A 15,594-nucleotide genomic window follows, 5' to 3' on the forward strand; every position below is an offset into this window, starting at 1 on the left:
ATCTTGTGACCTCCCTGAAACTCCCTTTTGGGCAGGACCCCCAGTTTGAGAAACGCTGGTCTCTCCTGTGAAATCTGTATAGTATAGGGTAAAAGCACACTAAAGATCAGATTTCACGAGGAGAGACCAGATTTCATGGTCCATGACACATTTTTCATGGCCATGAATTTGGTAGGGCCCTACCCATTAACTTCATTGGGACTTCTTGGGGTGAGCAAGGCAAGGAGAGTTTGTTTGAAGGAAAGAGGAACTGTTTTTTGTTTGTTTGTTTGTTTTCCAGGCAATATTTTGAAGTTGTCTGCCTGTGACCATATCACTAATGTCTCAAAGTATTAAGATGATGGTCATACTGGGAGTTCAGATCCTAATTTTTGGCATGAATCTTCTTGTAAATTAGTAATTATAGTAATACCTAGAAATTAGACATCACTTTTCATCAGCAGATCTCAAAGCATTTTACAAAGGAGGTAAGTATCATTATCCCCTTGAGAAAGAGAGATGTGAAGTGACTTGCCCAAGGTCACCCAGAAAGCCAGAGGCAATGCAAGGAATAAAACCAAGATCTCCTGAGTGTCACTCCACTGTTCTCTCCATTAGCCCACACTGTCTTCCACTGGTATGCTTGCTTACTATAGAGTGGGTTCTCTTTAAGAGCTCTCTTTGGAGATCTTTATTCCATTAAAAAAAAGTTATATAATGGTCACCATTGAATTTTTTAATATATTTTTAAAGATTTTACTGATTTGAGAAATATTCCCTATCCTTAAATGGAGAATTCCATTAGAACCACTAACATTTCTTAGCATGGAAGAAAATTTTAGAGCACAGTTGTTCCTTATGGTTCCCATCTGGAAGACTAGCAGTGCCAGTCTAGGATGTAGAAGAGTGAATGGGGGCAGAACAAGCTGCCTCAGAAAGAAAAAAAATAGGGAGCAGGATGGAGAATTTAGTGAGGAAGCATCTAGGAAACTTTTTCTCTTTAATTGATGACCGGTTGGAAAGGCCAACAGTGCAAAGTGGGTCAGTCCAAGGAAGGTTCAGAGCAAATTGGGGTTCAGAAGAGCTCTGTACACAAAGGAAAGTCCTGCACCAAGAAACCTGAGGGGCAACAGCAGAAATTACTATGATTGTTCCAGTCTTATTGCAATAAAGTTATTCTCAAGTGACATTTCTACCAGCTATCTCTTACATCCAGAATCGAACACAAACACTGTAAGATCATTTGTCTCCACTCCCGCTGCAAGGCTTCTCAGCCTCATGTTTGTCCAAGGCTGTTGACTTTGTATTCCATAATTTTATTGTCTTTTTGAGAAGCTGAAAATAGTTTTGCTGTGAGTTAAAGTTTTTGTTTTGTTTGTTTCAAATTAGACTAGCATATCATAAAACTTCTTTTCTGATGTCCTGTTGCATCCCGTGCAGTGCTTAATTTATGATCAGCATCATTCAGGATGGCAGCAAAAGATTTGGCATGTCTGCCTGAATCCACTGTGTCTGTTGCCTGTTGGATAGAAGGAAAGAATATATATATATATAAAAAAAAAAACGATAGCATCTCTGCAGAGAGAGGGGGGAGGGGGGTTGATTTTAAAATTCTAATGCTATTACAGCAACCAGTTTATAGACTATGTTTTCTGGAGCTCCAGTCTCCTGTGAATGGTCTCGTCAATATGTGTTATTGGCTGTGCTCTTAATATGCTATTTTTAGGCCTACACCTATTTTCTCTTACTTATTTGGGAACTTTAGGAGTCTCCCTTTGCTTTCTCTTTACAAAAATATTTGTAGTTCACCTGTCAAAAGTAATTATTGCTCTCCTGCTGAAATAAGGGAAATATAAACATACATTTCTTGTTGTAAATTAAGAAAGCAAATATGACAACAAGAGAAAAAAGTTAAAGTAAGGCCAAATTATTAATTGCTTCTTAGACAGCTTGCTTGGCTGCGCTCTTCAGTGATCAAAACTATTTTACTATGTGTCTTATAACCCTATATTCTGCTTCACTGTTCATATGGAAACTCCAATATTAGAACCATTAAGGACTAGATTGTCACAACCCTTATTTAGCCATGCAGTGGAGTAAGGGAGAGTAAGGTCCTGACCTTACTCCTGTATTTGACCCGATCAGAATGTGACTGCATACAATAGGGCAAGCAAGGGCAACTCACCTGATGGCACTGGCTATTAACAGGTACGCAAGGATAGGTATGAGAGGCAGGGAGTGGGAGGGACCTTGGTTCTGCTCCTATTCAAGGCCTGATTAGAGCATAAAGCACTATAGACCTCTGCCTGGGACCCAAAGTTTCTGGAGTCAAGTGATTTGATCAGAACCTCAGTTTTAATTTGAAATGAAGTAAATTTCTAGCCACTGTGGTTAAGAAGAAAAGTTTGAAAAAATGATCTCAGTGTAAATGATGCAGCAACATCTGCCCAAGTCTGCAAACAAAAGATACAATAGCTCTGAGGGGTGAACTTCCCCGTTTATCTCAGTGGGGTATAAACTACACCCAGAAGTAGTGAGGGGCCCTGCCAATAGGACCCTGCAATAGGATTCTGTGTATGTCAAGCAAAAAGTGCAGCAGACTCATCCAAATAGATACACTCTGGCTACTGAGGTAAGTACTGGGGGCCCCTGACTGCCACTTTTGCCTCTCCATGAGGGTGACAGGGTCACCGCTACTGCTCTTGGAAAAGAAGGAGGCCCAAGGCTGCCCCCACCCTGCAGCTCTGGGAGGTGTTCCCCCTGCTACCAAAACTCCAAGTGGGGGATCATTATGGGTCAGAGCCAAAAGGGTGGGCCCATGCAGGAGTTATACATTGCCCCTTATGCTGGGTGGATTGTAAATGTACAAAAAAAAAATCCTTGAATGAGTCCTCTCTTTCCCCTGCACAGGTGCACACAATTTAAAATGTCCGGTTTAACTCTCTGTTAACTTATTTCCAAATTTTCTGGGACTCAGTTACATTTATAGCGCACTTTAACAGTAATAAGTACGTAATACGTTTATGACCTGCAATATATCCAGAGGAAGAGAGATACTTACTGATAAGTTTACACATTTTTCTTCTTCTGATATAAGGCTGACATCTCTTCCTGTATGTTCATTCTGTGAGCCGCTCTTCAACAAATTAAAAATCGTCCAGAACTAGGCAGGACATAACTGCAATCTATGTGCATTCGAGAACACACAGAGCAACCAAAGGCATACACCTTTCTTTGCCTTGTAAGATCATGAAGAAAGGAGAAATGCAATGTAATAAAATAGGAAGATCGCAGCAGCTAGTTGATACATAAGGATTTGGGGTCTGATTCAAAGTCTATGCAAGTCAGTGGGAGTCTTTCCATTGACTTCAAAGGCCTTTGTATCAGGTCCACAGTGAGTGAACGATGGACAAAGCTTGCAGGACAATCACAATCACAAGCGTGAAAACAATAAATGAAGTTAATTTTAATAAAACTAAATAAAATTAAATCATTTGGAGTATAAACATTACTTTATGATTTTTCCATAGGGATGGCATTTATTTGCTTAAAGCATGCCTTTATAAAGCCAACCCATTGCCCTGGTAGCATCATTGTCCATTGACTAAGACCCAAGATGTATATTCGCTGAGAGTATCTACCTACCGTATGCAGTATCCATTACTTTCACAGCTAAGTGCTTCACAAGCAGAGAAGGAGTGAGAGAGAGATGGTAGGTAGACAGAGGGCAACTTCAGGATCAAAAGAAGAGGGGTCTTGGTAAAAGGGAAGTGATACCTCTAGAGAATGTCAATGATTAGATAGGTTGAGATAGAACCTGTTTATGCGGGGGGGGGGGGGGGGGGAGGGATTGCTCAGTGGTTTGAGCATTGGCCTGCTAAACCCAGGGTTGTGAGTTGAATCATTGAGGAGGCCATTTAGGGATCTGGGGCAAAAATTGGAGATTGGTCCTGCAGGGGGTTAGACTAGATGACCTCCTGAGGTCCCTTCCAACCCTGATATTCTATGAGAAGGGAAGGGAGAAGAGAAAGATGCATAGCTGTGGCATTTCAGGAGGAAAGAATTATCCAGAATGTCAAAGATCAACTAAAACAAAGAGGGAGGGGTCACTAGCAGAAAGGATGAGGTTGGATGCACAGGTTTTCATGATAAGGCAAGAGAAGAACCAAGACATGATTGAGTGAGAGAAGGAGGTTTAGCATAAAAGGGTGTGTCTTGAAAATTCATCCAAATGTGACCAATTTATAAGTCTTTGAAAAATCTCAATTTACACATGCTCTGTAGAGAGGTCTTAGATTTTAGCAGCTATAGTCCCCAAAGATTCTATCCACAGTGGGTCAGCCCATTCTGGGGTTGATAAGGACTTTCTCTGCAAATGTAGTTCTGATATGTTGCAGGTAGAGTTGGGTCCAGGGACATAAACTGTGAGCTGAGAGCCTGTCTCTCCTATACACTCAGTGACACTCCCCTATTCCCTCCCTCAGCTGGGCCCAGGCAGAACAGAGGAGGAAGCTGCCTAATTTCTTGATTTGAATGAAGAGGGGACAAAAGACAGATCTGCGAGGAGGAGGAAATGGGAAGAGTAGGTTGGGACAAGGAGTCTGGGGGATGAGACTAGGACAGAGGCTGGATGTGGGGGATAGGGAAACCGGAACTGGGAATTGTGGGTTGGACAAGGAGACTGGAAACTGGGCACCAGAGGGGATTAAAAGTCACATGTGGCAGGAGACTGAGGTTGGATGAGGAGCCTGTGGGGAGATTGAAACTGCCTGGGCAAGGAGACTGACTGAGAACCAGCGGTCAGGGGGAAAGACTTGAGGAGCCAGTGTGCAGGGAAAGAACTGGGAGTGATTTGGATAAAGGGTGAAGTAGCTGGGGAAGGGGAAAACTGAGACTGGACAAGGAGCCCAGTGAGGGAGGTTGGAACTGAAAGCCAGTGGAGGGAGGGAAACAGGGGAGGGGAGGTGCCTGGAGGCTATGTAGTGGGCAAGAGATATATTGAAGCCAGGAGGGGGGAAACTGGGGATGGCTGAGCATGGAAATAGGAAATGGGAATGTGGTGACAGACTAGGACTTACTGGGCATGAGAAACTGGGATGAGAAACCTATGAGGTGGTGACTGGGACTAGGTAGGGTTTAAGAATAGTTCTGGGACCAGAAGTCAGGGGAAGGGTGACTGGGACAAGGACAGTTTGGAAGGGAGGGGCAGAGGAGGTTATGGTGGGAGGAACGGACAGAAGACTCTGCCCACTAGAGCTCACTGACCTCCATAGTCTGGAATTAAACCAAAAATTCCTGAATTTCACCATTTCTCGTCCATCAGCAAACATCTGTGAGACCCACTGGAAAAGTGTTGCTCTTCATTTGGATGATGACCCACTATTGCTATCAGGTATGCCATTAGTTCAAGTAGCAGAGATCTGTGTGGTGGATCCAAAGTTTCCAGCACTGTTGATGAGAAACATGGATATCGATATGATGACACATGATAGAATGACTGTTTTCTCAGTATGTTTAAAAAAAAAAACCCTAGGTACTTCCACATAAAACTATGTTAAAAGAACATTATTATTGAAAAGTCAATCACTCAAAAGAAATACCAGAATTAAGGATGACTGGGCATCTTTTAATGTATTTTTGTGTTTGTAATTATTTATGTAGCGTACAGTCCACAGTGCTTAACAGACAGATGAAAGACAGGATCCCTGCCCTAAAGGGTATACAATCTAAACTGAGATGCAATTGTGGATACAAGGGTTGGAGGAGGGCAAAATAGAGGATGAAGGTAAATCCAATAAGCTTTAGTAGGTGGCATACAGGTGGTAGAAGTTCCCAAGGGTTTTGGTGTTTTATACACCTTTTACTAAATGTGCAATACAGTTTCTTAAAGGGTATGCCTAGGGTTTATAGGCTTCACAGAAGAAGTGTGATTTGGAGGAGGGAGTGGGAAGATGACAGGATGGTGATGTGGCATGAAGTGAATTTTAAGCAAAGGGTACTGTACAGAGAAAGGCACAAAGACAAGAGTGGGAGAGGAACACTGAGAACACTGGAATGGAAGAGCTATTGCACTTTTCACTCCTGCCTAGGGATTTTCAATCTCCCAAAACGAACTATTGTTCTGGCCTTGACTCCACTCTCATTGTTCTTTTGGCTGCACCCAACAATCCTTTGCTGGATGTGGTAACAGCAAAAAACAACGCTGTGGTGCTGATGGATGGAGGGTGGTGGGTAGCAACAGCTGGATGTGGTATACTGTGTCATGAGGACCTGGGTGGTGCTGGTGAGAATGTACTCCATGTTGAGGGGTGAGCAATGCTGAAGGTGGAGAGATGCTGAATGGAAGGTTGAGGGAGTGCTGTGTGGGAGATATTAAATAGTAGGGTACTAGAGTTTGCTGCAGGGTTTGCTGTTAAGGATTGTTTAGTAGCGTGAGGGATGATGCATGGGTACTGCAAATGTGGGAACTGGTTAGCTGAGTTTAGACTATACATTTACCTTCCTTCATTGTCTTCTTTTAGAGCTCTCCAGTTTTTAGTCATTCAGCAACTGGAATCTGACAAGAATATATACTTTTAATATATGCTCAATAATTCATAAACAGCTTTGTTTTTAACTAGGAAGAAGGAGTAGTCTGCTTCTACCCTCCATTTTGAGCCCACTCAAGAGTTCAAGCATTTTTACTTTTCTTCAGGCAAATTGAAAGGTAAAGTTCTGAACCTGCAAACCTTTTCTCATGTGAGCAGTGCTTACTGATCATGCAGGTAGTCCCATCAAAATCATAACTTGGGTTCTCTGTGACACCTGAGTTGCTGACTAGAAAAACTCTGAGTTCTAGATTAGACCTGGAACTAACCAGTCACAAAACACTGCTTTAAAGTGATCCTTTCTTCTTTCTGAGGAAAAAAAGCTTTTTAGTTGCTACTCTTGACCCCCTTGTAAAATGCTCAGATTCCAGTTGTTGACTGAAAACTACAGTCTCTAAAAACACCCTGCTCTCACAGTTGGTTTACCAAGAATTGAGATGTTTGTACAATGAAAAAGCATAGATGCCTAAAACAGGACACATTTCCATTTTAAATGAGGCTGTGGGAGATACCAACCTTTCAGATTTGCTGTACATTTATAATAAGGCAAGAAGCCGGCTGGATTATGATATCCTGCTCCCTCTTGAGAAGGCCTTGTTCCCTCTTTTCTGTCTCTAAGTAGACTCCTCCAGTCTTTAGAAAAAAACCTGAATACTATTTTAAAGGCATTCTAGAGCCAACTGGTTATAAATGTTAAAAATGTCTTATAAAATCATGAGATCTTCTTTCATTTTAATGTGGTTAATGAGTATGGTTGCAAGACTTTAAAACCCTCTGGTGTCTCACAGTAGACTTGAAGAACATTCTATTTAAAGACAGTGCAGTTTATAAAGGGGTTTAAATCTTATATTTTCCTCATTACCTACCCTCACATTGTCTTATTAATACTTCTCTTGGAGTATTTTACACCTCAGCTCCCGCTCTTAGTGCTTAGCCAGCATCAGTAAGAGCAGAAAGCAACTGGTTGTTCAGCAATTTCACTCTGCTGCTGTTCCTGGGGAAATACACAGTACAATCCTCCACTGCTGATGGGAGAGTACTGTGGTGGTATTTAAATTATCACCAGACACTGTCGCTGCCAAAGCAACACATATGTGTCTGGCCTTTACCACCTAGCACTTTGCCAACAAGGGGTTATAAAGAGATCAACAAGAATTGCATCAGTTTCAATCGGTAGCTGCTCCTACTAGGATCTGGGAAGGGCTATGCTCAGAAATAGCAGCACAGATACAATCCTGGGGGAGTAGGAGGAAGCAAAACAGCAGGAGGAAAAAGAAGAGTGACAAAAGGAGGTGAAACTGCACCACTTGGTTCAGTTACTCATTCCCTGAACAAGCAGAGGCTAGGAGCTTTGTGGGGTACGCTTACCCAGTGAGGGGAAGCATTGCTCTCTAGACACCCCTTCTGGCCAACTGAACTTCTAGTAATTGACAATCTATGAAAGGAGCCAGATCCAGCCATTCTCAATCAGTGGGAGGGTTACAGTGTTGTGGGATGTAGAAGTGGGAGAGGAACGAAATGAGGATCCTCGAAGACAGCCCCCCCACACACAAAAAGAAGGGTGGGGGGCTCAAACAAAAAAATGGAAGAGATTGAAACAAAGGGGAGGAGGAAAAAGGTACAACACAGTGAAAGAGGCTGGTAGAAGGTGGGTATTGGAGTAGGAGAAGAGGAATACAGCAGAGCGTGGATATTGGAGTAGAAGAGGAATACAGCAGTAGACTATTTACACTAGAAATAAAAGTCAGTGTAGGTTTCAATGCCTGCAGTGAATCTTTGAACCAGGTACTTGGCCCACCATTCCATCTGTTTTATGCTGCTTGGTAACACAAGAAACCTAGTAACCTAATGGATCTAGATTCCCAAGAACTTCTCTGAGGAGCTGGGTGGCCCAGAACTGCCTTCAGAGCCCCCGGGTAGGTGTATAGCTGAGAGAAAGGGGCTACAGCCAGAATACCACTCTGCTCCAGCTATCCCTGGCTGTTGGATATAATTTGCCGCATCCTTGAGGGTGTCCTAAATGATGATGGTGGTCAGGATGGTACCCTGCCAGCTCCAGGATCACTGATCTGCAAAGGTGACATGAATCCTCCTTTGAGCCTCTCTACCCAGTTAAGCTAAGTGTATTTTGACTGCAGCTGAAGACTGACACACATGTCCACACACAAAAATGTTGTTGACACTCCACAGGCATTGGCAGTATTATTGTGAGATCATCTTCCTGGAGCCTGCACTGTTTCACTGCACACTCATTCAATATAGGAGCAACAGGCATTACAGCTGCAGCATTGCACCTGGTCCTCCCAACTCCACCCCACAATGCTGCGTTCATCCCCTGCAGCACCTTTCATTTCCCTTCCCCAAAGAAAGTAGGTCTAACACCACCTGAGCTACCTCTCAGTTCAGTTTTCAACTATGCTCTTAAAACGGGCAGAGCACATTGAATATAATAGAGTAATTTTAAAATATATTTTAAAAGAAGAGAGCTTTCAGATGGATCCTGTGAGAATGATGGTTCTGCCCATCTGGGAAATGCAAAACAACCCCCCAATTAGACTTCATTAAAAACCAAAAGGAGATGTATGGATTCACTGCATTACTCTAACAAATCCAAGCTATTTAGTGTTGCCACCCTGAGCCAGTACAAGAATAAGTAGCTCTGATAACATTGAGCTTGATAGACCTGAAATGAAAAGGGCATGGGGAGAGAAAAAAAACATTGGAAAAAGAGCTGAAGGAAAGTGAATAGCTTAATTTTAATGGGGATTTTGTACGTGAGTTTATTTTGGGTACCAAGAGTTTGTATTTATAACCCTTCTGATAGGTGTTGGTGGTAGCAGCAAGGGCTAGGGTTCAAGTGTCTAGGAGCTCCTCTTAAAACCAACAAACACCACCAGATTGAGCCCTGACTAAAAAGTAAATATCTTCCCTGGGTGCCCTAAACAGACAATATTTACCCACTCATAAGCAATGAGTCTGTGTATAACATGGAGGGAAATCTTCATTAGGGGCAAAGGAACACAGCATCAACTTGGGACAAACATCATCACAAGAAATCAGGAATCTGCTTATACAAATAATAAGTAACTCCGCACCCTAAAGTGTTTTTGGCAAAAGTCCTTAAACTTAGCTCCCCACCAACTGTGTGACCATCTGACACGGAAATGTCCCTTTACGTTATTCCCCATCCCCTCCACTAACCCTACTCAGAGTGTGGAGTCAGTGGACAGCATAGTCCCAGAGTCTTGAAGTGTGCTCAAGCAGGCCTGCCTCCAGCCTGTAGGGAAAGGGCTGCTTGGCCTGGTCTTGAGGCTCCAACACCTAACAGAGCTGCTGCCCTCTCACCACAAAGCTGCCCTTGTGTCATCTCCTCTGCATAATCCCTTCATAAAGTTTTTAGTAAAGAAGGATCAGTAATGTATAGAACTCTCAAGCAGAGTCTTTGGCACAGGGTAACAGTTCTTTTTCTCTCTCTTCTCTCTTAGTTCAGTTCCATTACCTCACCAATTTGGAGATCATGTACAGTTCTGTTGAGTCCCAAAAGTGTCACTTGGAGGCTTTCTGAGTGGAAAACTTATGCAAACGAAAACTCTCTGTAGTAATATTTCCCCCTGTTCTCCAGTAGGTGGTAGTTGAGAGTTCCATCCCTATAGAACTGTTTATCTGGAATTCTAGGTAATCAGCTTAGCAAACTTTTGGTCACTCTTACTCCTGTTTAACAATAGTTAGTAGCAGAAAGATCCTTTCCCTCTGGAATTCTGATCCATTCTTTCCCCTGTTCATCAACAGATGGTGAGCTCCTTACCCTTTATAGCTTCAGGCCACATGGTTTACATATTAATACAAATATCTCTGATAATGAAAAAGAAGGAAGAAAATATAAAATATGACACAGTCACTAAACTGCTTCTGTATCTAATGCTTTATAATGTTTTCTGGGTTGAGCCAAAATCTCTTGAAGATGAATAGCTTTGTGTGCTAAGTATGAATGATCAGAAGCAGCTGCTGCTTTGGCAAGAGTCTCCTCTGTCACTTTCTTTTTCTTTTTATTCCTGATGCACTCAAGTTGTAACAATTTTTGTTGGGGAAGATTGTATTGAATACAGAATATAGCAAACCTCATACACTTCCCACTGATAAATTGAGATTAAAAAAAAATCAGTTTTCTGATCACAAGAGAGCTTCTTTCAAATCTCATCATTAGAGTGTCAACACAAGTAATTCAGAAAGTACTTGTGCTAGTTTTTGAGACAGGTTGTCTCACTGGATTTCTTAGTTTCAGTAATTCCGCTCCCCCCTTCAAATCAACCAGATGGTACGGTAAACATAGTTAATTTTTTATATGGATCTAGACCGTAAGATGCATAAAATATAAATTAGTTTCTTATTTCTTCCATTTTTTTTTAAAAAAGATGCTTCTATCTTGCCATTGCCAAACAAAGAAATAGTATTATCATAAATATTCCTGAAAGGAACCTTCTTGTGTAATTATTATAGTGGGTGCCTGGTAGAAGAAACCTTGTTTTCCGTAATTCTTCCCTTAGCCTCAGGGAACCCGAAATAGGCTTGAAGTCTAGAGTCTTTAAATTTTATTCCCAATTCTTCCACTAACTGATCTTAATAATTATTTGCTCTTCACCATTCTTATTTAACAGGGAGGAATATTTGGCTGCATATTTTCTATAGAGGGAGAAGCTGATTTCAAAGGAAATTGAAAGAGAAGGTACCCACAGCAGGAATGGAGCTTTCAGGCTCTCCTGGAGGGAATGGTTTACTAATGTAAATTACCATTCCTGGAGGGAATGGTTTACTAATCTAAACATAGTGGAAATGTTTGATACTGAGATTCTTCTGGCACTGTTATTAGGGATTTGTCAGCATTTTCATCTGAAACTTTGATTTTTCAAGACTTTTTTTGTTGCATAGGCTGGTGACAAAGCTTTTGACTTCAATGGGAAGTTGATCCCTATTTCCTGCGTCAGTCTGGCAGATTTAAAAAATCTCTTGCCTCTGCCTTTGTGCCACCTATCTTCACTGTAATGAAATGCCATGAGTCAGAACACTGCTCATGTCTGTCTATGAGAATTCAGTATGAAACTGTGCTAGCAGCCCCAACAGCCACTGCAATGTGCAATGTAGAGGAGATGGGTTAGCCCAAACCTCTGAGCTACAGCTCAGAGGAGAACACCTTTTGGGTTTTGAAGCATTGTTTCAATATCTGCTTGCCTTGGCTTTATTCATACTTTCCTACCGTGGTAAAGAACTTGGAGATCCTTGGAATAAAGGCACTTTATAAAGGTTAGATTGAGACTTGGGTGACATACCTGTGCAGGGGAGAAAGGGTGAGTAAGAACCAAAATACCAACACCACACATTGATAAAACAGTTAGCAGAAGTAAGTAGATGCTACACACCCTCTGACTCTCTTCCCAGAGCAGATTGGTGGGGAGGAGTGGAGAATGGATAGGGCCTTGGTTACAACCCTGTTCACTGTCCAGCATAGCTGAGCCAGTGCAAGAGTGGGATGGAGGGTTGTAATCTGCTGCTGGCATAGGCCAGTAAGAAATTTCTATCTCTTTTAAAGCAAAGTACAAACAGAGTATTGACTGAGGCTTCCTAGAGCCACAATTCATTCCCCGGGATGCCGCTGGTGTGCAGGAGCTTCTCACCTTCCTTTGCTAGGGATGTGTCTGAGAGAGACAAAGTACAGTAGAACCTCAAAGTTATGAACACCAGCGTTACGAACTGACCGGTCAACCACACACCTCATTTGGAACCAGAAGTATGCAATCACGCAGCAGAGACCAAAAAAAAAAAAAAAAAGAACTAATACTGTACAGTATTTTGTTAAACATAAACTACGAAGCAAATAAAGGGAAAGTTTAAAAAAAAAGATTTAACAAAGTAAGGAAATTGTTTCTGTGCCTGTTTCATTTAAATTAAGATCATAGAATCATAGAATATCAGGGTTGGAAGGGACCTCAGGAGGTCATCTAGTCCAACCCCCTGCTCAAAGCAGGACCAATCCCCAATTAAATCATCCCAGCCAGGGCTTTGTCAAGCCTGACCTTAAAAACCTCTAAGGAAGGAGATTCATAGAATATCAGGGTTGGATGGGACCTCAGGAGGTCATCTAGTCCAACCCCCTGCTCAAAGCAGGACCAATCCCCAATTTTTAACCCAGATCCCTAAATGGCCCCCTCAAGGATTGAACTCACAACCCTGGGTTTAGCAGGCCAATAGCTCAAACCACTGAGCTATCCCTCCCCCTGATTCCACCACCTCCCTAGGTAACCCATTCCAGTGCTTCACCACCCTCCTTGTGAAAAAGTTTTTCCTAATATCCAACCTAAACCTCCCCCACTGCAACTTGAAACTGACCATTACTCCTTGTTCTGTCATCTGCTACCATGGAGAACAGTATAGCTCCATCCTCTTTGGAACCCCCTTTGAGGTAGTTGAAAGCAGCTCTCAAATCCCCTCTCATTCTTCTCTTCTGCAGACTAAATAATCCCAGTTCCCTCAGCTTCTCCTCATAAATCCTGTGCTCCACCCCCCAATCATTTTTATTGCCTTCCGCTGGACTCTTTCCAATTTTTCCACATTCTTTTTGTAGTGTGGGACCCAAAACTGGACACAGTACTCCAGTTTTGTTTTGTTTGAATGTTTTTAATCTTTAAAAAATATAAAATTGAAATGAAGTTCAAAGAGAAAAATAATTTTGAATAAAAAGTCAAAATATTTCATTTCAAAATTGTTCAAATGAAATGTTTTCATTTTTTTTCAGAATTTGTTGTTTTGGTTTGGTTTCAACCCAAATTTACAAAATATTTTGGTCAACCCAAATCTGAATTTTTGGCTGAAAAAAGTTTTGGCTAAAAAATTGTGCCCAGCCATAGTCACAAAGCCTTAAGGCGCTTCTGAAGAGCAGAGACTTGTGCTGGTGTCATTGTACAAAAATTCCACTCCCCACACTGTTATGCAGCATCCTGGGTACAAACCAGAAATTCAAAACCATGAGGACTTCTTTGGAGGTTTATGTCCCTTCCCACTCATCCTTCTTTTTTCATTAAGAAAACTCTAAAATATTAAATGCAAAAGATCTACATTCATGCAATGTTAAAGCTGCAAGGCTAAATACTAAAATGCCACAATTACATCTTTTCTCTGAGATGTAATTCATCAGTACTGTAGGTTAGTATGTATTGGTAAACATAACTGAATCAGAAGGTCTAACCTGAATATAGTTAGGAATTTTTTATATGAAACATCCAATGACCCAAAACTAATTCTCCAGGTGGGGTAAATTAGTGGACAATGCTTTCTCCAAGAAAAGAAATTAACAAGCACAGATAAGTTTTCTCTTTCCAAAACATGTCTGCAAATCATCACAAAAGGGATAATACTAGCAGTGAGGATTACAGTAACTCCATGGAGAAAATAAAACTATTTATTTAAATACTATTAAAATAGATGGGGGAGGGGAGGAAGGAGCTAGCTTTCAGCCTTCTAAGAGAGTTCAGAGAACTTTTCTACCCAAAGAAGGCAATATGTCCAGCTTATAGTGGTTGTCAAACATGTTGCCTGATATTTTTCTTTATCCAACTCACATGCCCTTCATGTCAAACACAGCATAAAGATGCTGTTACCCTAGTAGAGCAGGTTTTATTCCCATGAGGTGGAGCAACTTCTCTTGATTTATATGTCTCCTGATCTGCTTTGCTCTCTAGATCATATAGGCTTTTTTTCCCTACAGCATGGATGAAGAGAGATGAATATTGGTGCTGATTTTTGGTTCCTTTGAGGTAAATTTTGGCAGCTCTCTAGGCATCTGACTAGTTTCAAGTTATTTCCTTTTTATGTGAGGGATTTTGGTAAAATGAAAGGAAACCTAATTCTTGGACCTTGGACATAAATAATGCTGTTTTCTGTAATGCCACCTTATCCTTATGAAATATACAATACTTGTTATACAAATAAGAGTCCCCAGTTCAGATAGGTATCAGGATTTTCATTTCTATTGGCATTTTTAAAAGTCTGATGGTGTCCATTTAAAAAAAAACCCAAACAATTTAAAAATCCCACAACATTAAAATAACATTAAGGTTTCCAAGTGAACCACTCATAGGTCAAGAAATGCCCCCACAATTTTGATTCAGCCCCTTGTGTGTTTGCCTTTTGATACAGTATTTAATTAAATGATTACATACTATTTCTTCCACAGGATGCCTGCTAATTCAATGCACATTCTTAACTCCGAGAGACAGTGCTCAGTGAATGAGACAGCTGTTCAATATATTTATTCTTATTGCTAAGTTTGTGACCTTATGCTTTGTACACTGTGCAGTACATAAACCCTAGATTAAATGAGAAGGCTCCTGTGAACAAGTGCTTTGTATATTACACACAGTTCAACTTCTGGAATGAATAAGGCAGGCGTGCTACAGCTTCGTTCCCTCTACTACTTTGCCTCATTCCACAAGAACCTTTGTATATTATGTGAAACGAAGCAAAGTTCCTTTGCAGCCCCTTCATTCTACACACATCAGATCATATTTCACATGCACCTACAAATTAAAAATTAAATTCCATTCCACTTGCTTAGGCGTGCAGTGCAACTGCAACAGAATGGTGACAGCTTAAAAGGAAATTTCTACTCCTCTTACATAGGTAGCATTTGCATTGCCAATAGGACACTGGCGAATCATTAGTGTGTTATGTGAAAAAAAGCCATGTATATGCACAATCGTCAGCTCTGAACCTTTTATAACTTGTTCAGAGCCATTTTTCACAGATCCATCAAAAAACACATCTATGAACAAGGAAATAGGTCCCTGCCAAACTTCAAATTTCTACCACTTCATGTGGATGCACAAAATCTCCACTGCCACCCCTGAGCTCTCTCTCACACACAGCCTTTCCCCCCTAGTCCAACCCTGTCATATACCTTGTGTTTTACTGAAGACAATCTGAGTGGCAAAATCTATCACTTCTCAAATATTTGTTCAGCCCTTTAGGTTCAGTATAG

The 15,594-nt window shown here is 41.3% G+C and overlaps 1 protein-coding gene across 1 annotated transcript in view; it reads left to right on the forward strand.

Annotated features, from left to right (window-relative positions):
• Positions 1 to 15,594, forward strand: part of LOC140910989 (uncharacterized) — a 44,437-nt gene that overhangs the window by 7,298 nt on the left and 21,545 nt on the right. The window contains exon 3 of the mRNA XM_073343203.1: positions 5,303 to 5,371. Coding sequence (XP_073199304.1) covers positions 5,303 to 5,371 — 69 coding nt within the window. The remainder of the gene's footprint in view (positions 1 to 5,302; positions 5,372 to 15,594) is intronic.

Source organism: Lepidochelys kempii, chromosome 4 (assembly GCF_965140265.1).
Source record: "Lepidochelys kempii isolate rLepKem1 chromosome 4, rLepKem1.hap2, whole genome shotgun sequence".
Lineage (NCBI taxonomy): Eukaryota > Metazoa > Chordata > Testudines > Cheloniidae > Lepidochelys > Lepidochelys kempii.